The 24,686-nt window shown below is 33.0% G+C and overlaps 2 protein-coding genes across 4 annotated transcripts; both read right to left on the reverse strand.

Moving 5' to 3' along the window:
• Positions 1-361: 361 nt before the first annotated feature.
• On the reverse strand, positions 362-4,025 carry LOC120270316 (monooxygenase 2-like). 2 transcript variants are annotated; one of them, XM_039277329.1, is made up of 6 exons: positions 3,847-4,025; positions 3,574-3,720; positions 3,398-3,457; positions 2,929-3,094; positions 1,597-1,825; positions 362-1,015 (listed from the first exon to the last, which is right to left on the reverse strand). In XM_039277329.1, the coding sequence occupies exons 1-6, from the start codon at positions 3,918-3,920 to the stop codon at positions 480-482; spliced, it is 1,212 nt and encodes a 403-aa protein (XP_039133263.1). In that variant the 5' UTR covers positions 3,921-4,025; the 3' UTR covers positions 362-479. The 2 variants fall into 2 exon arrangements, with proteins under 2 accessions (XP_039133263.1, XP_039133267.1); XM_039277333.1 differs by lacking the exon at positions 3,398-3,457.
• Positions 4,026-18,121: 14,096 nt separating this feature from the next.
• Positions 18,122-23,654, reverse strand: LOC120269084 (monooxygenase 2-like). Of its 2 annotated transcripts, XM_039276376.1 has the most exons (6): positions 23,546-23,654; positions 23,293-23,439; positions 23,132-23,191; positions 20,846-21,011; positions 19,325-19,553; positions 18,122-18,788 (listed from the first exon to the last, which is right to left on the reverse strand). In XM_039276376.1, exons 1-6 carry the CDS (start codon positions 23,617-23,619, stop codon positions 18,253-18,255), a joined length of 1,212 nt encoding a protein of 403 aa, XP_039132310.1. In that variant the 5' UTR covers positions 23,620-23,654; the 3' UTR covers positions 18,122-18,252. The 2 variants fall into 2 exon arrangements, with proteins under 2 accessions (XP_039132310.1, XP_039132313.1); XM_039276379.1 differs by lacking the exon at positions 23,132-23,191.
• Positions 23,655-24,686: the final 1,032 nt, after the last annotated feature.

The following is a 24,686-nucleotide window of genomic DNA, read 5'->3' on the forward strand; positions in this document are numbered from 1 at the left end:
AAGGTTTTTAATTTACTAACTTCAGATGTTTTTTTTTTCATTTAAAAATCAAATAAAATTTTATGACATGCAATTTTATTTTATGATGATATGTGGTCTCTCACATATATTTAATTTTAACATTGAACTTTCAATTCCATAATTCTAGTGCCTGGTCACAAAAAAATAAAATAAAAATAAAAATAAAAATAAAAATAAAAATAAATAATAAATAATAAATAAATAAAAACTAATGCTAAAATGTCTGATTTAAAAGATTACCTTAGAAATTAATATATATATATATATATACATATATATATGTAAATATATATATTGTAGCAAGGAATACACAAAGAAGGTTAATTACTAAACTAGGAAAGACATGCAAACAAATATATTACATATGAGCAACAACATTCTTTCCTTAAGAACAATTTAAGTATGTCTACTACAACAAAAAGCAAGCCTAGAAAAACCAACCCTAACATATCTCTAAATTAAAGCTTTCCACAATCATAATATGTCTTCTTAATCAAAGTCCTAGCCATAATTCCAACCAACATCTTCTCTGTCAGAAATCTTGTGAATGCATTATCACTTTGTTGAATCCTTCCAAATACATAAGAAGTGAAAATAAGATCAAAGCCCCTCCATTTTCTTTCTGCAACATAATTCTCCAACCCTGATTTAAGTCTAACACACTCATCTTCTTTTGCATCTTCATTGTCATTTTCCTTCAAAGCTTCAGCCAAGCATCTCGCAAGCACGACGGCGTCCTCTAATGCCGCACAACCTCCTTGGCCTAGATCGGGTGTCATCGGATGCAATGCATCGCCGGCCACGGTAACATTTCCTTTACATATGTTCCTCCAAAGGAGCTCCGATGGCCACCGGAATTTTAGTGGGAAGGATACCAAATCACCCATGTCGCTCTTTTCGATAACTTGTATGAAATTTTGCGACACATTTGCTTCTTGCATTTTGGTTATCACAAATTGCCTCATCTTTGTCACATCCTTCTCCATTTCCTTGTCTAACAAATCAAGAGAAGGAAAAAAAGTGTTTTGTCTAGTTATGTTTTGAATCTTATTATGAACATACAATGGGTTAAACTAACTTTGGTTTTTGTACTATGATGCAATGTTCTTGTATGATGATAAGTAAAAGAAAAAAAAAAATCAAAATTGTGAAAACAACCACCAGTAAAAAGGAGAAGATGATTCCATTATGTTAGAAATTAAGTACACTGGTGGCGGCTTAATTTGCCAAAGTCATTACATAATAATAAAACAGAGCCATATCACTTAAATTCTCTGGATATATAGATTCATACAAAATTTGATTCATAAACTCTAATAGTTCTAATTCATGTATTTCTATTTTCTTTTTATTCGATTTAATCTTGAAACATGATATCTTCTCTTTTGTGGCACATAGATTGTCAATAGAAATGATAATTTTTTTTTTATTAACACAGAATGTGTCTAGTTGAAGAAAAGAAAAGAAAAATGAAAGTTTGCAAATCAAATCAAACATTTTAAAGTAGAGAAACGAAAAAATAAACACCATGCCTTGTTTGTATGTCCATAGATAAATATGTAGAGTGAAACTTGCCTTTTGATGATGAAGACCAAGTGAAGTACCAATACATGCTTTTCTCATCGCAAGGCATTATGCCAGCCCGGAAACCTTGTCCAAAGAATTGAACAAACTCAGAGTTGAACCCATGGCCATCAGGAAACTCAGAAAAACCTCTAGTTGCTGACCGGCCGGCAAATGATGGCTTCTTCAGTCCTAACCATTCAGCTACTACCGAGTTCACTCCGTCGCAGCCGATCAGTACCTGTTAATTACCAACAGAAAGAAAGACGATGATTTATGTTCTTAGTAACTAGAAATCATAATAAAATAATTGCAAGACAGCGACTTTAAAGTTTTCTCTTCATTTCTTCTTGTTTTTTTATGTATTGATATCAGAGTTGTTGCTAATTTTTCATTCATTTGTGTCACTGATATTGATATTTTGGTACCATAAATTTGATCATTTTGGTTTCCGAGTTTCATAGTTTTGAGTAGTGAATAGAGAACAACAGAAATGATGGGAAGACAACATCAGAGGTAAATTTATATAAAAATACACTGAAACAATCAAGAGATTAATATAACTTCTAGCTCCTTTTTGTTTCATTCCTATTGATATTTACATTCCTTGATTCTCATCAATTAGTTTTCCTTACTGGATTTCGGCCTATTATCGATTAGATTTACTGATACTACCATGCAGTACCATAGTCATAGAACTAAACAACCAACAAATTATAAACCTCATCCCAAATAGTTTTACTGATACTGGTATTCAGATAACTTATCTTGTATATATCAATTAGAACTCATGTTAGACATATGTCCATACCGTAGTTTTCATTATGGACTAAAGTACAGCAAAGATGAAAAGACAACAATTAATGACAGAGATATGCTATATACAAATGTAATGAAACAACAAAGAGATTTCTAATTTTTCATCTGTTAGTTTCATTAATGCCAATATTTAAATGCCTCAGTTTTCACTATTTTGCTTTTCTGTCAGATTTGTGCATACCATATATAGGTTTCAGTTGTGAATTGAAAACAACAAAATAAGCGATAAATTCTTAACTTTTCATTGATTTCTTTTACCTTATTTTCATCAATTATTTTCATTGTTAGATATATAAGATCAGAGGTGAACTCTATCTACACAAACATACAGAAATAATCAAGAGATTGCAAACATATAGTTCATTAATTTTACTGATTCTTCTCATATGCATATACTTTCTCTTCTCATCAATTTATGTTTTGTATGGAATATTGCATAACCACAAACAAATACACCGGATTATCATAGTAGGATCAGTAACTTTTCATTCATTGATTCTTATCGATAATTAGAAATCACATTACCTTAGTCCTCAATGTCGAGCCATTTGCTAAATGTAAGACTTTCAAGTTCCCGGATTCCTCGATTAATACAACCTTTGATGAGTAACGAATTGTACCACTTGGAAGCTCCTTTGCAAGTGTTTCTAACAGCAAATCTCTCCTCACACACCGCATTTCAGGCCCTTCACTGCAATTCTCAGAAATTTTGCATGTTTACAGTATATTGTCGACAATTTAACATCGGCTTGGATTACAAGTAGGTAGTTAGATTTTGCGTAAATCCAAGTTATATTTTGCACTAGTGAGTCATTATAGTCCCATGTTTAGGATTGGGAGGTCACATCTCTTGTAAATATTGATTTGTTCACTTTATCGAACAAAAAAACAACTGATTTATCACAAAATGACAGCTTGATTTATAACCAACTACAAAAATAACCACATTTTTTGTTTATTTCTTTTGAAACAAAGTGGTTGACAAACAACTCACCTTGTTTTGAATGGTATTTGGAAAGTAATTGCTCCAGCAGATGCAGAATATATACCCAATCTGAAGATAAAATTTTTTAAAATATATATATATATATATATAAACAAAGATGATCAATAGACACACACATATATTATATATACAAGATAATAATCTAAATTAGTTTTAGCAATTACCCTTCAAGCCGGAGATGATGCTGCCGGAGCTCGCCGGCGATGCCAAGAGCTTCCAAAGCTTTCCAAGCATTTGTCCATGTTGAGAAGGCAAATCCTGCAGCTCTCAACGCTTCTGATGATTCCAACACTACACTCTTCACTCCTTTCCTGTATATATTTATATATATATATGAACATCATGAATTCAACCAACATATATAGACATATATGGATATATATTATGTACAATTGAAAAAGTAATTATATATTTCTTCATTGGAATTAATTAATTACCTGTGGAGTCCTAGTGCAGTGGCAAGGCCACAAAGACCAGCACCAATAATGACAACATCTTCAATGGTTTCCATGGAATTAGAAAAAGCTTTGTTGGGGCTTGAATTAGAAGTTTATTAATCAGATGAGAACTGAGAAGAAGGGTTTCCAGACTGATGTATGAAGATAAATTAGTAAAGGACTCATGAGTCAATGGAAAAATTTGACTATCAAAGCCAGTATAAAACTATTATTATTATTAGTGAAAATTGCCAAAAAAACACCCTAAGTTTCCAATATTTTCAAAAACACCCTCTTAATTTGAGAATTCTTAAAAACCCCTTTTTTTTAAATTCAATGTTTTCCAACCCCCAAAGCATGTAACGGTGGTTAACAGAGTGATTTTTATGGACAAAATTGCCCGCGCATGGGAAGTCGTGGCACTGCAATCATTTCGGCGGTTTAAGAGAAAGTGGCGTTAGGGTAATCCCAAGAGAGGACTTTAGTGGAGCCGTATACTTGTTTTTTCTCAACTCGCCTCTTCAGCTTTTCCCTTTCCGAAGTTGTCTCTACTGGAACATCCTCTACAATTTTAGCTTTTTTTTTTCCACCGGTGTCTCGAAGGAGAAGTCTCGCGCAAGTATTCGGCATTTTATCAATATGCAATCTAAGGTATTGAAGAAGTTGTGATTATGGGTTTATGTTAACTATTCTGTTACAACAAAAGATTTTTCGGTTTTGTTTTATGGTTATGTTTTTATCGGAAGACATTGAAGCCTGCAGAGGGATTTATCGGTTGGGGTTTTGTTAGTCTGCAGGGAGATTTCTCGGCTAGGGTTTTGTTTTGTTTTACATTTTCTTCTGTGTAGACAATCGAAATAGTTTTCGATTGTTATGATTTGTGTAATGTTTATAATGTACGTTTCCCTTTTTCATTTGATATGTTTGAAGTTTTACAAATGAGGTCTCCGTTTAAGAAATGAGTTTTGGTTTAAAAAAATATGTCTCCATTTAAATATTATTGTCTTTGTTTAAGAAATGAGGTCTATGTTTAATAAGTGTTATCTCTGTTTAAAAATTGACAGGTTACCGTTTAACTTTTATTTCTAGCTTAAAAAATTATGAATACTGGTGAATGTGTTGTTATTGTCGCATGCTAGTGATTATGGCGGCTAACCTAGTTAATGGGTGATGCTACTTGACACCGGTAGTGGAGACCTTGGCTGAATTGAAAGTTCACATGATCCCTCGACACTGGGAGATCATCCGAAGGACATCGTTTGCAACACTTATTGAGTTGGAAGCTGTATTCCAAGAGCGGACCCTTCTTGATTCTCTGTTGCAAAGGTATGATGGCCGCACCAATAAATTCAGGATCAGGGGAAGTCTGCTAAGTTTTAGGCCTGAAGATGTGGCCCTCGTTCTTGGTCTGCGTTGAGATGGAGATGCAGTCGTGTTTCAGAAGAAGAAAACACGCTCAGCTTTCTAAGGGAGGTATTTATCAAAAACCTACGAGAGACACAGAGACTCCATCAAGAGAACTCTTGAGAAACTTGTTCGACAGAGGAGAGAAGAAGACAATTTTGTCAAACTCATGATGATGTATCTCATGAGTACAATCTTCTTCCCAAATACCTCATGCTCGGTTCCGAACTGGATCGTTGATTATGTCGATGATCTACCTGGCATGGGGCGATACGCATGGCGCGCAGGCGACGCACAAGTAGCTTATGGAAGACATTCCACAAGCAGCCACTCTAGTGTAAACTAGATACGCGGGGAAGAAGACCAACACAGGGATACTATAAACTTGCCATCTGCCACCTGCCAACACTTTAGTTTAAACGTAAAAGATAAATATTTTAAGCAGAGACATAAAATGTTTAAATGATAAATTAAAATTTTAAACAGTAATTTAAATAGTTAAATACTAACAAATAAATTAAACGAAGAAGACAATGTTTAAATGGAAACGTAATGTATTTAAACGGAGATGGGAAAAGTTAAACAATAATGAACGTATATAACTAGATAAACATAAAAGAGAAGAATCTCACAACGAGAAAAACTCGTTTTCAGTAGGATTCGACAATGGCACATTGTCTGTCTCGACAAGATCGACAATAGCACATCCGCTGGAAGTCAACCTCCTTTTCTATTAGACAAATCGTTTTATATCCATCGGGTGTGATAAACTTCACCCTGACACGGGAAACATCGAGACCCCATCGCTCACGTATCTCAGCTGAGCTAACACCGATTCCCAAGAAGTCACTGCCGTGAACATTAGCACTCGAATCGAAGAAATTCTCTCCTTATCAAGAAACCGGCAGAATTCAAATCGAACAAACCAATTAAGGAGAAGAAGAAAAAGAAGAAGATGTGATGAGCCTTCTAAACTTTGTTTGACAAAAAGCAAGCGTAAAAGGCATGCAAAATTGTATGTATAAAGGTTGGACATGATGTGATTGGGCGGTTTTTTCCCGCTATTTTCAAGGGCAAAAATGAAATTTCATAACATGGACCCATTTGAAGTGAACGGTAGGGGGTAAAAGGGAAGTTGAACAATAACGGAAGGGTTATCCGGGGTTTGCCAAAGTTGGAGGGACTATTTGGGAATATTTGAAATTCACGAGGGATAAATAGTAATTTTCCCTTATTATTATTATTATTATTATTATAAAACTGTATTTTTATTTTTCTCCTTAGTATGGGGCTCACCCCATCAGCAACGGATGAGGTTTACCGTATTTATTTTTATTTCCCAATTTTAGTAAGGGTTAATGATAAAAAAATAAAAAAATTAGATAATATAAACTCTATATCAATGGCAGGGTCAAGTGGCGTGCAACTTTTTGAGGGGTCAGATAAGGCGTCCGAGGTTCTTGAATTGAAAGTTTTGGTCACATGTTGGGAGGTTGTTGAAACATGGGAGGAAGAGATATTGGTGGCTCCCATGAATGGGTTTGTTGGGCTTTATTTTGGAGTGGTCCTGGTACCAATTGGGGGATATTTCTCTGATCAGACTGAAGACCCTCTTGTGGTATGTGATGTGGGCAACTTTGTGCGTCATGATGGTACTCTTGTTTCTAAAGTAAGTGAGAAGAGGCTTACATTGAGTGATGGGCCAGATTTGCCTAGTGGGTTGGGGATGGGCACCTCTATGTGTACCATCCAACGCAATTTGGATTATATTGGTCGTCGCTTGGAGATGGTTAGTGGGGCACCCACATTGGTAGAAACCGCATATCACTTCACACTTTGCCATTCTTCTTTAAGGGCTTGTTTGGATGGGCCAGAATTATGGCATAATCTGTATAATATGCCATAATTTAATATTTTCTGAGAATTATGCCATATTGGCTGTTTGGGTACTTATTTTAGAGTTTAAAATTATGGCATAATATAGGCATTATGGCATAAAAAAATATTCCACTCCTAGTGGAATATTTTTTTATTGTAAAAAGTCTTTCTCTTTTGATCTAGCAACCAACTACCAGTCCACCGGTGGCTCGGCCAGCCTCCGGCCGGCGGTCCAACCGGCCTCCGGCGACCGGTCATCGGTCCACCGACGGTCGGATCACCTGTCCACCGGCCTCCGGTGACACATCGGTGATCCACCGGTGGTCCAACAGGCTTCCAGCAACTGGTCACCGGTCCACCGGTCTCCGGTGACACGCCGGCGATACACTAGTGGTCTGCCCGGATAGCCTTTGGTGACACACCAGCGATCCACCAGTGCTCCAGCTGACCTCCGATGACCGACCACAGGTCCATTGGTGGTCTAGTTGCCGATCGGTCGATCTCCATAATTTTTTTTATTTTGTTAACCAAACACTCATTATGTAAGAATAAAATATGCTATAATTTCTGTAATAATCACTTGCACTTCCTACATAATAAAATTATGCAATATTTTTTTATTTTGCAGCCAAACAGGCCCTAAAGAGAGATGAAATATTATTTTAAAAACTTATTGGGTATTTAAAAAATATTTGTGGCCTAAGACATCTTTAAAACTTTGCCTAGGAGCTCTCTGTCCTTACTACTTAACTGGCAACAGCATATCAAGATTAGATGTGTGAGGTGACCACGAAGCCAATTATTCTCTGGTCTTTTACTTAAAAAGTTCCCAACTTAGAAAGAAAAAGTAGACATACATTTCTTTAGATATTATTATATAAAATGCTAGGTTATCTTTATCTTAATAAAAGTAGAGAGGGGCACAGATCGGTTAACCAGGCCTGACGGACCCAACCCGCCGGGTCCGATTCACTGGACGACGGACCAGGAATCGTCCCGTGCTACAGGATAGACCCGCCGGGCCTGGTTGACCCGGCAGAATTTCCAGGTCCTGCTCAACACAGAACTCGCCGGGTCTGGGCCAGGCTCGACTGGTTTTTACATTATTATTGTTATTATATTAAATGATAGTTTATTATTAAATTCAAAATTTAAAAAATTGGTGTGATGGAAGGGATTCGAACCAAAATACACCAAATAGGACATCTTTACCTTTACCAATTGCCCTACAAACTTTCATTAACATAATGTAAAACATAAATAAATATAAAGAAGACACAAAATATATATATTTTTTAATTTAATCCTAAACAATAAAAAAAATTAAAATAATTTATAACAACTTAAAAAATTTTGAGACATGCCAAAATTATATTTAAAATGGATAACAAAGTAATATTTTAATTTATTTAGCTATCAAATTAAATATTAGCATATTTTTTTAAGTGAAAAAATTAAATATCAAATAGTTCTCCTATTTTAAATTGAATTTATAATCAACTTATTTATTTATCACAATTAGGGTTGGCTCTGATATTTTACTTTGGGCTCGAACTACAGGGTTATTATTATTATGCTCATCATGTTGCTATTGAAAAAAAAATTACTAACATAAAATTTCATATATTTTTATAATTAATTAAAATAACGTGTTAACCATTATTAAAAAATATTCTTTTTTTACTAATATATATTTTTTACTAATTAATATACACATTTTTAAAACTATTTTTTATTTTATAAATAGAAACAAAATAATTTAATATATATATATATATATATATATATGTGTGTGTGTGTGACAAATAAGAGTGCCTCTATTTAAGAGAATTTAAGAGCTTGCATGTATAGGGACTTAGTGCTTATGAGCCAAAAGACGATTAACAGAATAATTATTCTTTTTAAAAAGTATTTATGAAAATTTATTGTTTGGTACTTTGATATTTTACAAATTTGTTTATATATATATATTTTTTAAAATTATTATATAGTTTCTTAATTTTTTTATAAATTAATATATATAGTATAAAAAATAATTAAAAAAATATTTGTGAAAGTGCAATCCCATAATTGTCTGCCCATAAATATTTTGATCCATCTTTCACATCTATCTATATATAATCCTTTCCAATAATGTACGAATAATAAATTGTGGCTCAAGTGGTTTGATTTGTGCTCCCCAACTTCAAGCTCATGGGTTCAAATCCCATGAGCAACATGCTTTTAATTAAAAAAAAACAATAAAATTAAAAAAAAATTCTACTCGGCTGGTTGCCCGGGCCAACTCACCAGGTTGATGAACCTGGTTGACTTGGCGGGTCAACCCGTCGGGTCACGGGTTCCAAAATGTATGACCCATAACTGGGCCCGCTATAGTGCGGGCCAGTTACGGGTTGCCAGCCCGGCCCGCCGGGTCCACTAAACCGGCGGGTTTTTCCAGGCCGGTTATGGGGTGGGCTTGGTCGGTAGGGGTGGACATGGGCCGGGCGACCCATGGGCTGGCCCGAACCCAGCCCAAAAAATACAGGGCCTGGGTTTAGAAAGTTGGCCCAAAAAACTGGGTTGGGCTCAAATGTTTTGGCCCGATTGAATTTCGGGCTGGGTTTGGGTCAGATGAATTTTGACCCGACCCGACCCGGCCCGACCCGAATAAATAAATAATATATATATCATATATTATTTATAATATATATAATTATATATATAATAGTAATAGGCTTGAAAAGAGTAAACATTTATAATACTTGTGTTGTATTTTTTTTAAATGTTTGAAAAAATTTTAGGGGTTGTAGTAGTAGTTTTATTTAGTTATTTCAATTATTTCATAAAAAAATTATTTATTTTTTGGGTCGGGTTGGGCTGGGCCTGGGCCTAATGACAATCAAATGGGTCGGGTTTGGATCAAAACAATTTGGCCCGAACATGGCCCGGCCCAGCCCAACCCGAATATATGGGTTGTATTTTTGAGTCTAGCCCAGTCCAGACCCGACCCAGCCGGGCCCATGTCCACCCCTATTGGTCGGTGCCCACCTCTAGTGGTAATTATCAAAAACACCTTGGAAGTTGTCAACGTGCACAATTTGCCCTCTTAATTTTGAGTATTCCTAAAAGCTCTTTCCTTTTGAATCCACTTATTTTCAAACCCCTCAATCATGTAACGGTGTGAAACGGAGTTAGTTTTGGATTGATTGGACGATAATGTCCCTTGCCAGGGAAGTTGTGGCAACCATCACATGGTTGGAAATGATGATAATGCCCTTTAACTGCAACCACTTTGGCCTGGTGAGATATAAGTGGAGAGGAACCTAAGAGAACTTCATTACTGGCGCAACCTTTGTCCACTCTTAGCCTCTTCATCTTTCACCTCTTCGTCAAGCTTCTCATTCCTAGACATCTTCTCTTGGGCCTAATTTTCATTCGACTAATCAACCATAGGGGAATTTCCGGTTTTCATTCCATACAAGTCATTAGTTTGCGCTTGAAGGTAGAAAGGCAAGTTGGAACAAATGAAGATTTGTGAATGTATTTTTTTTTTTTTTAGTTTTTTTGCCTTTTTGATTTGTAATGTAATCGGTTACGAAGAAAGATTTTTCGGTTTTATAGTGTGATTATGGGTTGATCTGGTAGTTAGGCATGGCTAGGGTTTTGTTTATCATTTTTCTCTGTGTATGCAACCCAAAGCGATAATGTTGCATTTAAGGAGATTTTTTTCTTTGGACCTGTCATTTGTTATGCAGATCTCACATGTGTGTTTTCTCCATGGTGATGTCTAATTTGTATAATGTATGTTTCCCCTTTTAATTTGACATGGTTACATTATGTGTGTTAGGTAAGTCATTTCCGTTTAACAATTTTTGTTTCTGTTTAAGTTTACGAGTTTTCGTGTCACTTTGGTTTTTTCTGTTTAAGAAAACTTGTTCCTATTTAACAATATTGGTTCTTGTTTAAGTTTTTTGGTTCCCGTTTAACAATTATTATTTCTAGTTATGAACGTACTCTTATGCTAAATTAGAATTATTTTGTGTTTCATAGTTGCTATGTCACTTAACTATCGTTGTTTTTGCTTAGTCATCGATAGGATGCAAGATCTTTGGTTGTGACTAGCCATGTGGTAGCGACTATAGCGGACGCTTGTGAAGAACCTAAAATTTAAGCATCAACAAATTAGTGTAAACGGTAACAAGTGTTCTTAAGAGAAAATAATGTACGTTAAGCATTATCAGATGTAATTAAAAAAAAAACTAATCAAATACGCAAGAACAAATCCATGTCCATACAAATCGTTGTCCAATATCCAACAACGAAACTTCAGATTGATCGGACGAGGGTTCATTGTAAGATCTTCTTGGAAGCAAGCATCGTTAGGACCCATGTTGTCATCGCTCGATGGCAATTATGTAATAAGTCATTGAGAATATGCGTTATAATTTCACATTGTATGTTAATATGTGTCTGGTAAGTTGTTTTTGTTTAGAAAACTTTGTTTCTATTTAAGTTTATGTGCTTTCGTGTAACTTTGGTCCTTTTTTTCGTTTTAAATAATTCGTTCTTGTTTAACAATATTGGTTATTGTTTAATTTTAGGGGTTACCTTTTAACATTATTACTTTTTGTTTAAGTTAACCCAGAAGCTGAATCTGAATCCCTGGTAAAATAGAAGATTAAATACAAACATAAAATATTAAGTGGAAACTACATTAATTGAGCGAAAATAGAAAATCCTAATGTGTTCAAACAATGTGAACATAAAGGAGAGTCATGCAAGGAAGAGATAGCCGGCAAGGAAAATATTGTATGATTCAATCAATCACACCTCCTTTGGTATGATTGAGAATCAATCAATCAATCACACATTCTTGGTATGATTGATTGATCCTCAAATCATAACAAAAATGCATAATTGATTGATTCTCAATCATACTAACGAAGGTGTGATTGATTAATCCTCAAATCATGCCATGTAACATTATGTGATTACATGCTTAATATATTATGTTTTCATTTATCCGTATGTATTTTTATTTACATAATGTTGTTATCATTTAATATAAGCCTTTTGTATTTATCATTAGTTATTTCTGTTTAAAAAGATTTCATACGTAACAATGAAACCATACTTAACCAACATGCATTAACTACTTTGAATATACTTAATGAAATACATTCAATAGTTCCAAAATGCGTGACAAAAGCATTTGTAACCAACATAACTAATCATTTATGCTTAGTCAACGATAGGTCATTGAGAATATGTGTTATAATTTCACATTATATGTTAACATGTGTCTAGTAAGTCGTTTTTGTTTAGAAAACTTTGTTTCTTTTTAAGTTTACAAGTTTTTGTGTAACTTTGGTCTTTTCTGTTTAAGATAATTTGTTTTTGTTTAACTATATTGGTTATTTTTTAAGTAAATACATTAACATATTTTGATAAAAGTAAACATGTTAACTTAAACTGGAAATAATAATTTTAAATGAGACCCTGTAACTTAAACAAGAACCAATATTGTTAAACAGAAACAAGTTTTCTTAAACAGAAAAGACCAAAGTTACATGAAAACGCATAAACTTAAACAGAAATAGGAGAACTCCCATAGCACATTGGCTACAAATTCGAAGACTCGTTTTAATCCGTGCAAGTCAAAGGTCATGCTCTAAGGTAGGGAGACAAGTTGGGAATGGATGAAGAAGATCAACAATGAGAATATGCATGATTTCTACGCAACCCAAAACGAGAATTTCTTTTGGTTGTCTTTTGTTATGCAAACTTACATGTGTGTATTCCATGGTGTCAACTTGGCAAGGAAGAGATGGTAGCCAAGGTTACACAAATGGCCAAAAGGATGAAAATAGAAAAATGCCAAGACACCTTATAGGGGAACCAGAAAAACTCCAAGACACCAAATGGGATGTAAAACTCCAAAACACGAAGTGGGGAACAATAAAACTCCAAGAGTCCAAGATGAAAGATGGTTCAAGGTACAATTTTTTAAAAAATGATGTGATTGGGAAATTCTTTTCCCACCACTGCCAAGGGTAAGGTTGGAATTCACTCAAACAAAGCTAGAAGGACTGAGTTGCAAGGGGCAAAAATGAAGTAAAACCAAAAGGAAGGGCTATCCGGGATGTTCATAACTTAGAGGGGTTGTTTGGAAAGATTTGAAATTCCTAAGGGGTAAACAATAATTTTCCCTAATAAAAAACCTTAAGATTTTATTTATTAAAAATTAATTATATATCTAATGCCAAATATAATGAAATATAAAAAATAAATTATAGCAAAAAAAAAGGGAATTAATTTATGTATGTAATATAACTCAAGTTAATACAATAAAAATTATGTGAGGGGTTGACAAGTAAAAATAAATGAAGAAGGGATTATGAGGTATTTTTGATAAAGAAAGAACTAGGGTATGTGATTTCGCTATAGTTCAGAGGGTGATAAGTAAAACCAGTACAATGGAAAAGCTGAAATTTTTATGTTTTTGATAAAATTGTTATATTAAATTACTCCAGCCAAAAATTAACTAAATAAATAAATAAAATTTTATGTGTCTGCATTAATATTTGAAACAATCATTAGGATCATAATGAATATATTTATTTTCTTTTTCAAAACATAGAGATTTTATTGGACATTTTTGGGTAAATACAAGTGAAAATTGAAATTAAATATAGAAAGAAAGTACTTTTAATTAAATTTTTATTAATAATAAAGAGATTGGATATCTGGTTAATTTATTTTTAATTTTATTTCTTGTATATTATTTTTCATTTAAAAATGGTACTTATGAGTTTTTGTTTTTTAAAATTCTTATTTTAAAAAAAAATGTTTGATTTCTTGGCCGCCATTTATTTTGCAATACACATTCTTTCATATTTTAAGTATAGTAACCAACATCAAGGTTACATAATAATGAATATGGTGCTGAGATATTTTATTTGATTGTTTTATTGTTCTAGAGTTTTATTTATTTATTTTGCAAAACAATTTAATAAAAAAATTATATAAAAAACAAATGTACATATGTGATGCAAGTGCCAACGATTATTTTGTCTATTGGCTTTGGGTCCTCTGCATAAGGTGTTCGCTTCACTGAGAAGATGAGTTCTAATTTTAGTTCACACAGATAGAGGGCGTAGATGTTATAGAGCTTAACTCCTCAAGTGTATGATCTGACATCAAATTGGTATCTAGGTTAACAAGAATATCCATTTTTCGGGTGGATTTACACTGTCACTTGGCTCACTGACTGCAATTATTCCATTTATATTATATCCTTTATAGTTTCTAGTGCTTAGTTTTTCTGGAAAACTAGATTGATGTAATTTTCAGGAATACTCAACCAAGGTTTGAGGCAATTGTTAGCAGAGCTTTAGCCCACATAAATGACTATCGTACGGGTAGCAGGAGTTTATAAGGCAAAAGACTTATTCTCAACAACTTTCCTTGGACGGATAAGTATTTCTTATTCATTTTCACCTATCACAACATCAACAGAGATGTATTTCAGTTGGTTTCTTTGCTTCGAGTTCTAATTATGCTATCTCCATTGCAGGCTGTCTCTCTCGGCCTGCATTTGACAACACTAATGGAGAGTTGTTTGCAATGGATGTGGCCTTACAAACCGCTTTGGATGTGGCCACAAGACTTTTACCGACGGTAAAAGCAGTGTTGGAATAGGTATTTTTACCGTTGGTATAGAGTTTTAAAACCTTTACCAACGAATTATTGATTTTTACCAACATTTTTTATACTGTTACTATATGGCAATTTATTTGTAGTGTGGGTATTCCAATTAGACAAGTGTTAATCACCAACTAATCAGTTATTGATTCATTGAACAGCCAATAGCTTGGCGATGGAATGAGAATATTTTCAACTTGAATTTCCTCATGGATATGAAGGCAACCCTCGTTTTCACGTTATTCCAAAGACTTGGATTCACCCTGCTATCAATCTTGCTAACCATAGAGCTAGTTTTCAAACTCTGAATCTCTTTTTGTTTGGTAGTGATTTTCCTCATTGGATTATGAAAAGCTTCATTGTTGATGGCTTTAGCTTTAGTAATTAGTTGGTTTCAGTAACCTGTGATCTTCTTTTTTGTTTTTTCTTTCCTTTTCATTCAGTTCTTAGGATTCTTTCTGTAGTTGTGGTGCTTTCATTTTGTAATTTACTTGGTGTTTAATAAATTAGCACCATTTGGGGTTCTTTAAAAAAAAAGTGTACTGTCCTTGATATGTGGCATGCCAACATTTATATAAAAACAAATATGTGATGAATGTGTAGGTTAGAAAATCTTAAGTTTTCTGTTTTTTTAGTCATCACATTGATGCTTGCGGGTTAGAAAATCTTAAGTTTTTTTTTTTTTAGTTATCACGTTTGGTGTTTTGCAGTGAAAGACTTTCCCTGCAAAGTCATTTACTGTAAAGTTTTTCCCTACAATTATTTTCCCAGCAAAGTAACAACACAATGTTTGGTATATAAAATGAAAACTGTAATTGAAATACATCTAAAGTTAATTCCTTCGTTTGGTATGAATAGTTTTTTTTTGTAAAGTTTATGCATTCTCAATTTTGCCCTTAATTACTCTAATTAATATAATTAAAAAAAAATACAAAAGCCATATAATAAGTCAAAATCCCATCACCAAACCCTTGTAACATCAAATGAACTCATTAAAACCATGCACAGAACTAAAATCTCGTTCCAAAAAGATAAATATTTAACAAAAAACAAGTATCATCATAAAAAAAAACATTGAAAAAGTAAGAAAAATATCAGAAAATATCCAAGGAGTGGTCCCCCTTGCCCTAGGGTTTTGGAAAGTAATGAAAAACGGAGGAGTTTTGCTATAGAGTTTTCATAAGCAAGAAAAGATAAAGAAATTTTTTACTTAAATAAGGGTAGTATCGAAATTTCACTTGCCTAATATTTTCACACTCACCATGTAATCTTTTTCACACCCTTCTCCTGTGAATCATTTTCCCTAGTCAAAGGGAAAGTAATTGTATGAAAACCGTTAATTTGCATAGTTCAGATTAAAACCAAATGTGTAAAAGTCTTTTGTAAGTGATAGTTCCGGTAGGTTAGTGCGTTTAGGGAAGTCACTCAATCTCACAAGAATATAAAACACACACATACAATCAAGTAAGAGAAAGAAGACACACAAGTTGGTTACCCAGTTCGGCACAACCTTGCCTACATCCAGGGGGCCAAGTCCGGAGAAACAATTCACTAAAAGAGGTGATAGAATAAAGAGTACAACACTCCCTTACTCACTCAAGACAAAGAATATCCTCTTAAGATTGCTTGATGCCTACTCTCCTCAACCCTCACTGAAGGGTCTCTCACTCGTGGTTCAATTCATCCTAAATCTTCAAGCAGGATATCTTATATAGACGCACCTACGTCTACTTAATCTTTCCTCTTTTAGAATTCTCCGCGGCCTCCTAACTTGGACACCTTCCAAAGTTAGATGTTGCAATACTGCCCACCTTACCGAACATGACTGGGTTCTAGCCAGTTGCACCCGAACTTGGGACACCTTCAACCCTCCCTGTTCCTTCAGTCTGCTTTGTAGCAGTCAACACGTCCCGAGCTCCTCTTGCCTGCAACTGCTTCCTTCCTTACATCACTTAGCAGATCTCCTCTCTCGAGGAATGCGTCTATCAATGCACAAGCAACCATCTCACCAAAGATGGTCACCGAAGATCTCCCGATCTTCTTTCCAAACTTGGTATAAGTTTGGTCTTCCCAAATAATCTTCGTTTGACTTATGGAAATATTTTTACTAAACTTGATCTCCTCTCATCCAAGTTTAGCCTTTAATGAACTTCTATCATCCATGCTTGGATCTCCAAATCTTCAATCAAATCTTCAAGTAATCTTCAAGTAATCTTCAATATGTGATTTGTCTCCTTGAATAGCTCTAGCTATAATTAGCTCTTAGATCTTCCTTCAAATTGTGTTGCTAAATATGGTCTTGATAATCACATTAGCTTGTCCTTGCCTATCTTAGTTTGTGTCTTCAAATAGCTTTACACCAAACTAAGTTTGTCCTTGCAATCTTTATGATGATCTTTTATTCTTGCCAATAATAGAATAGATCTTTCCTACAATGAGTTTTACCAAGGATATGGTTTATCATCCCGGATCTTACCAAGGATAGATACAATCATACCTAAAATAAAACTTATCCTTCTTGAAGAAATCCTTCTAACTTGATGCACTTTCCAAATTAGTTAATCATCACATGAACCATTGAGAGGAATTTCTTCTAAACATGGTCTCCAACATGATCTTCTAAGCCTTATATCTTCATATGCCATGTCACCAAGCTTTAGCCACATCATCATCCTTGTCACTCCTTTTTTTCTAAGTCATTACGCCATGTCATCTCTCTTTTGCCATGTCACCTCTTGGCTTGTCACATAATGTCAATCCATGTCATCAGACTTAACAGTGTTCATACATACATATATATATATATATATATATACAGGAAAGGAGTAAAGAGTGTAGTGTTGGAATCATCAGAAGTGTTGAGAGATGCAAGATTTGCCTTCTCAACCTGAACAAATGCTTGGAACGCTTTGGAAGCTCTTGGCATCGCCGGCGAGCTCCGGCAGCATCATCTCGAGCTGGAAAGGTTGAGAAGGATTTAAACTCTCAACCTTTCACTCAAAAATATACAAGTTATCACCTTTTTTGTTGTGGAGCTCGAATAAACGTTTTTAATTTACCAACTTTGGATTTTTTTCATTTACAAATAAAATAAAATTTTATGACACGCAATTTTATTTTATGATATGTGGCCTCTCACATATATTCAATTTTAACATTGAACTTTCAATTCCATTGTTCATGACCTGGATTTGGTGCCTGGTCACAAAAAAAATAAAATAAAATAAAATAAAATAATTTTTTTAAAAAAAATCTAATTCTAAAATATCTGATTTTAAAATATTACCTTAAACAATACATTAGAAATTAATATATAAATTTATAATGTAGTAAGAAATACACAAATATATCACATATGAATAACATCTTTCTTTCCTTGGAATAATTCAAGGATTTCTACAACAAAAAGCAAGCCTTGAAACCAACCCTTACGCATCTCTAAAGCTTTCCACAATCATAATATGTCTTCTTAATCTTAGTCCTAGCCATAATTCCAACCAACATCTTCTCTGTCAGAAATCTTGTGAATGCATTATCACCTTGTTGAATACTTCCAAATACATAAGAAGTGAAGACAAGATCAAAGTCCCTCCATTTTCTTTCCGCAACATAATTCTCCAATCCTGATTTAACTCTAACATACTCATCTTCTTTTGCATCTCCATTGTCATTTCCCTTCAAAGCTTGAGCCAAGCATCTCGCAAGAACGACGGCGTCCTCTAATGCCGCACAACCTCCTTGGCCAAGTTCCGGTGTCATCGGATGCAATGCATCACCGGCCACAGTAACATTTCCTTTACATATGTTCCGCCAAAGGAGCTCCCATGGCCACCGGAATTTTAGTGGGAAGGATACTGAATCACCCATGTCACTCTTTTCAATTAGTTGTATGAAATTATGCGGGACATTTGCTTCTTGCATCTTGGTTATCACAAATTGTCTCATCTTGGTTGCATCCTTCTCCATTTCCTTGTCTAACATTTCAAGAGAAGGAACAAAAGGTTTTTTTTTTTTGACAAGTTATGTTTTGAATCTAATGTGCGAACATACAATGGATTAAACTGTTTTTGTACTATGATGCAATGTTCTCAATGTTCTTGTAGCAAATAATAATTGATAATAAGTAAAAGAAAAAAAAATCAAAATTACGTACAATAAATAATAGTAAAACAGGGCCAGATCACTTAAATCCTCTGGATATATAGATTCATACAAAATTTGATTCATAAACTCTAATAGTTATAATTCATGTATTTCTATTTTCTTTTTATTCAATTTAATGCAGAAACATAATATCTTCTCTTTTTGTGGCACATATATTGTCAATAAAAATGATAATTTTTTTTTATTAACACATAATGTGTCTAGCTAGTTGAAGAAAAGAAAAGAAAAGAAAAATGAAACTTTGTAAATCAAATCAAACATTTTAAAGTAGAGAAATGACAAATAAACACCATGCATGCCTTATTTGTATGTCCATATATAGATAAATATGTAGAGTAGAGCTTGCCTTTTGATGATGAAGACCAATTGAAGTACCAATACATGCTTTTCTCATCACAAGGCATTATGCCAGCTCGGAAACCTTGCCCAAATAATTGAACAAACTCAGGGTTGAAGCCATGGCCATCAGGAAACTCAGTAAAACCTCTAGTTGCTGACCGTCCGGCAAATGATGGCTTCTTCAGTCCTAACCATTTAGATACTACCGAGCTCACTCCATCACAACCTATCAACACCTGTTAATTACCAACAAATAAGAAAGACGATGATTTGTGCTTGTAATTATTAACTAGAAATCATAACAAAATAATTGCAAGACATGAACTCTAAAGTTTTCTCTTCATTTATTTCTTGTTGTTTTTTATAACTTTTCATTCATTTGTGTCACTGATATTGATATTTTGGTGCCATAAATTTGATCGTTTTGGCTCCAAGTTTCATAGTTTTGAGTAGTGAATAGAGAACAACAGAAACAATTGGAAGACAACATCAGAGGTAAATTTATATAAAAATACACCAAAATAATCAAGAGATTAATATAACATCTCCTTCATTTGTTTCATTCATATTGATAATTACATTACTTGATTCTCCTCAATTAATTAGTTTTCCTTCATGTATTACAGCCTTTCATCAATTACTTTAACTGATACTTACATGCAGAAACCATAGTAATAGAACTAAACAACCAACAAATTTTTTTTTTTTTTGAATAATAGACGACAAGCGCCCTTTTTATATGAATATAAATAGTACTGAACAGTATTGGAACCAGGATGTACAGTATATATATAGTATGAGAATAGTATAAGAATCCCGGATGAACAGTGTATGAACAATATGATGAACAGTGCTACCAGGGAAGGGATTTGAACCCATGACTTCCCCCTTATACTTTGGTGTCATACCATGGGCTATCCAATGGTTGACTACCACCAACAAATTATAAACCTCTTTTCAAATAGTTTTTGCTGATACTGGAGGTTTATAATTTGACATATGTCATTACCGTAGTTTTCATTATGGATTAAAGAACAACAAAGATGAAAAGACAACAATTAATGACAGAGATATGCTATATACAAATGTACTGAAACAAAATTTTCATCGATTAGTTTCATTAATGCCAATATTTAAATGCCTCAGTTTTCACTAATTTGCTTTTCTATCAGATTTGTGCGCGCATGCCATATATATATAGGTTTCAGGTGTGAATTGAAAACAACAAAATAAGCGATAAATTACTAACTTTCACTGATTTCTTTTACCTTATTTTCATCAATTTTATTTACTTGTTAGATATAAAAGATCAGAGGTAAACTCTATCTTACACAAACATACAGAAATAATCAAGATTGGAAACATTTAGTTCATTAATTTTACTGATTCTTCTCATATGCATATACTTTTTCTTTTCATCAATTTATGTTTTGTATGGCATGTAGAACTACAAATACACCGGATTTTCATTGTAGGATCAGTAACTTTTCATTCATTGATTCTTATCAATACTCAGAAATCACATTACCTTAGTTTTCAATGTTGAGCCATTTGATAAATGTAAGACTTTCAAGTTCCCGGATTCCTCAATTAATACAACCTTTGATGAATATCGAATTGTATCACTTGGAAGCTCCTTTGCAAGTGTTTCTAAAAGCAAATCTCTCCTCACACACCGCATTTCAGGCCCTTCACTGCAATTCTCAGAAATTTTGCATGTTTTCGGTATATTGTCAAAAATTTAACATCAGCTTTGATTACAGGCAAGTATTTAGATTTCGTATAAATCTAAGTTATATTCTGCACTATTTCTGTTGAAAACTAAGCGCATAGCTAGCACTCGTGGCAAGAATTGGGCCTAACAGTTATCACATGTTCAGATAGATGTGTTGGGGATGCAGTTGCTGATATTTTAATTCTATTTGCAGTTTGATTATCGATATTTTAGTTAGAAGTGTATTATTTGGTTCAAATCGCAAAAATTTGAGTCGGTTAAATAAGTGTTTTTGAATTCAAATACTTGTGTAAATAAAAAAAAATCTACTAGAAGAGATCTATCCCTTTATGAAGTTCCTAGTGCATCACACTGGATTAATTTAGATTATTTTGGAGAACATGTGACTATTAAAAATCAGTGAACAGTCATTGTTTTAAATTAGATAGTACTCATACCAAATACACTTAGGTGCCATTTGGTTGAATGTCGAAAATTTAACATCGGCTTTGATAACAGGCAAGTATTTAGATTTCGTATAAATCTAATATTTTGCACTATTTCTGTTGAAAACTAAGCGCATAGCTAGCATTCGTGGCAAGAATTGGGCCTAACAGTTATCACATGTTCAGATAGATGTGTTGGGGATGCAGTTGCTGATATTTTAATTCTATTTGCAGTTTGATTATCGATATTTTAGTTAGAAGTGTATTATTTGGTTCAAATCGCAAAAATTTGAGTTAGTTAAATAAGTGTTTTTGAATTCAAATACTTGTGTAAGTAAAAAAAAAATCTACTAGAAGAGATCTATCCCTTTATGAAGTTCCTAGTGCATCACACTGGATTAATTTAGATTATTTTGGAGAACATGTGACTATTAAAAATCAGTGAACAATCGTTACATTAAATTAGATAGTACTCATACCAAATACACTTAGGTGGCGTTTGGTTGAATGTAAGTTTAAATGCAGTGAATTTCCAGTTACAATGTAATTTGAAGTACTTGCTTTTTAAAATATAATGCAGCCAAATTTAGTGTTTGGTTGTATGCACTTAGAGATGTTGTATTATAAAATTTTATGTTTGGTTGGAGAGATTTGTTATATATATATATATGTGTATATACACATATACATATATATGTATATTTACATATTTACATATGTATATTTATACAAACATACATATGTATGTTTATATTTATATATATACACTTATACACACACTTATACATATACATACATACATGCATGCATGTATATATACATGTGTATAGGTGTATGTATATGTGTGTATATATGCATATATACATATGTGTATATGAGAATATATATATCTGTATAAGTATATATATAAGTGTCTATATATATGCATGTATGCATATATGAGTATATGTAAAGATATTATGTATAGGTATATATGTATCTATGTAGAGGTGTACATATGTAAACATACCCATGTATGTTTATATATATATATATATATATATGCATGTGTGTGTATATATGCATATGCATATGTGTATGTGTATATATCTCTATATATGTATATATATGCATGTGTGTGTATATATGCATATGCATATGTGTATGTGTATATATCTCTATATATGTATATATATATATATATATATGTATATATATATATATATATATGAATTCATATGCATAGACATATTAATGTATATGCATATGTATATATACACATATATACATCACCAAAAGATTTTTAACGTCGGGATTTCAACTTACGCCCAATTTGGACGTAAGTCCAAATACATCCGTGGGAGTAATTGATTTTATCTTGAAATGTTTAAATACATTGTAATTTCAAATACCACAAAACAAACACTATCTTACATTTTTGAAATATTTGCATATACCAATTTTTGCTAATCAAACATTATTATTATCAACAACTTATGCTAACATTGGTATAACCTAACAATGAAACACAGGATTCCCGCAACAGAATGAATAATATAAATAGTGATTTATTGACTATATCACAATTATATATATATATATATATATATATATATATATATATATATTATGTCTTCGACTTTTTGAAACAAAGTGGTTGACACAAACAACTCACCTTGTTTTGAATGGTATTTGGTAAGTAATTGCTCCAGCAGTTGCAGTATATATACCCAATCTGAAGATAAAATTCAAAATATATATATATATATACACACACAAAGATGATCAACAGACACATATATATACACAAGATAATAATCTTAGTTGAACAATTACCCTTCCAGCCGGAGATGATGCTGCCGAAGCTCATCGGCGATGCCAAGAGCTTCCAAAGCTTTCCAAGCATTTGTCCAGGTTGAGAAGGCAAAGCCTGCAGCTCTCAACACCTCTGATGATTCCAACACTACACTCTTCACTCCTTTTCTGCATATATATATATATATATATATAAACATCCTGAACTCAAGCATGTATATATATAGAATTGAAAAGGTAATTATATATTTCTTCATTGGAATTAGTTAGTTACCTGTGGAGTCCTAGTGCAGTGGCAAGGCCACAAAGGCCAGCGCCAACAATGATAACATCTTCAATGGTTTCCATTGATAAAATTAGTAGTTTATCAGATGAGAAACAAAGCTTTCAAACTGATCTATGTTAAGTAGACAAAAAGAAAAAGACCCATTAGTCAATTAAAAAAAAAAGGACACGTGGTGCTATCAAGTCCATAATAATTGCAAGGTTTTTTAAAATTTAATTATTATTTTTTTTATAAAATTATATTTTTATTTTCCAATTTTTTCAACCACGCATATAGGGTATCAAGTCCATAATATTCCAAGGTTTTTTAAAGTTTAATTATTATTATGATTATGATTATTATTATAAAATTATATTTTTATTTTTCAAATTTTTCAACCAAGCATAGAGGGTATCAACTATCAAGTCCTTAATAATTCCAAGGTTTTTTAAAATTTTAAGAAAAATATTGTGACAAATTAATAAATAATTTTTTTAGTATAATTTTTTTATAATTGAGTGAAAATAATCTTATAATAATATCTCTCTATATATAAATATAAAATAATTTTTCTATTGGACAAGGTAAAATAAAACCAATACCTACCTACTCAGCATTCTTTGTTAAAAAAAAGACATATCCGATTAAAAACCGCGGATCTATTCACGCATTATTATTCCTTAATATAGTTTAAAAAAGAAGATGTTATATTATTTTTAAAATTTTAAAATTTTATTGGGTATTTTAAAAAATATTTGTGGCCTAGAAATCTTTTTGATGAAAGTGACAAGTACACCAAGGGCGTGTGCACAGGCTCAGAATTAATCGTTTAACCCGCACACTCTCAGCCGGGGAGGAGGAGATTGAGCTACGAGTCTGCACCCACAACCAACGATCCGTTGCTATTATTATTTCTAATGAGTCTTGAACTCGAGATCTTTTAAATATCTCACTCTCTCGCTTTCTTTAATAAGGTCAAATATCTCTAGGCTATGAGCCTTTTGGTGCTTTAAAACTATAACTAAGAGCTTTCTGGCCTTGCTATTTTTTTTGGCAACATCGTATCAAGATAAAAAAAAAGATAGGGGCATGTAATTTCACTATTTTTCAGAGGGTGATATGTAAAATTATTACAACGGAAAACACTGAG

The sequence above is a fragment of the Dioscorea cayenensis genome, chromosome 2, assembly GCF_009730915.1.
Source record: "Dioscorea cayenensis subsp. rotundata cultivar TDr96_F1 chromosome 2, TDr96_F1_v2_PseudoChromosome.rev07_lg8_w22 25.fasta, whole genome shotgun sequence".
In the NCBI taxonomy this organism is placed as follows: Eukaryota; Viridiplantae; Streptophyta; class Magnoliopsida; order Dioscoreales; family Dioscoreaceae; genus Dioscorea; species Dioscorea cayenensis.

Bases quoted from the DNA above. Each gene is read 5' to 3' on its own strand.
- LOC120269084 (XM_039276376.1), bottom strand. From the start codon at position 23,619: ATGGAAACCATTGAAGATGTTATCATTGTTGGCGCTGGCCTTTGTGGC. The intron at 21,012-23,131 runs GTGAGTTGTTTG...TGAGAATTGCAG, and splicing joins CAAATACCATTCAAAACAAG to TGAAGGGCCTGAAATGCGGT. The intron at 18,789-19,324 runs GCAAGCTCTACT...TTGAAATGTTAG, and splicing joins TTGGTCTTCATCATCAAAAG to ACAAGGAAATGGAGAAGGAT.
- LOC120270316 (XM_039277329.1), bottom strand. From the start codon at position 3,920: ATGGAAACCATTGAAGATGTTGTCATTATTGGTGCTGGTCTTTGTGGC. The intron at 3,721-3,846 runs GTAATTAATTAA...AAATATATACAG, and splicing joins ACTGCACTAGGACTCCACAG to GAAAGGAGTGAAGAGTGTAG. The intron at 1,826-2,928 runs GTAATGTGATTT...GGTAATTAACAG, and splicing joins GCTCGACATTGAGGACTAAG to GTACTGATCGGCTGCGACGG.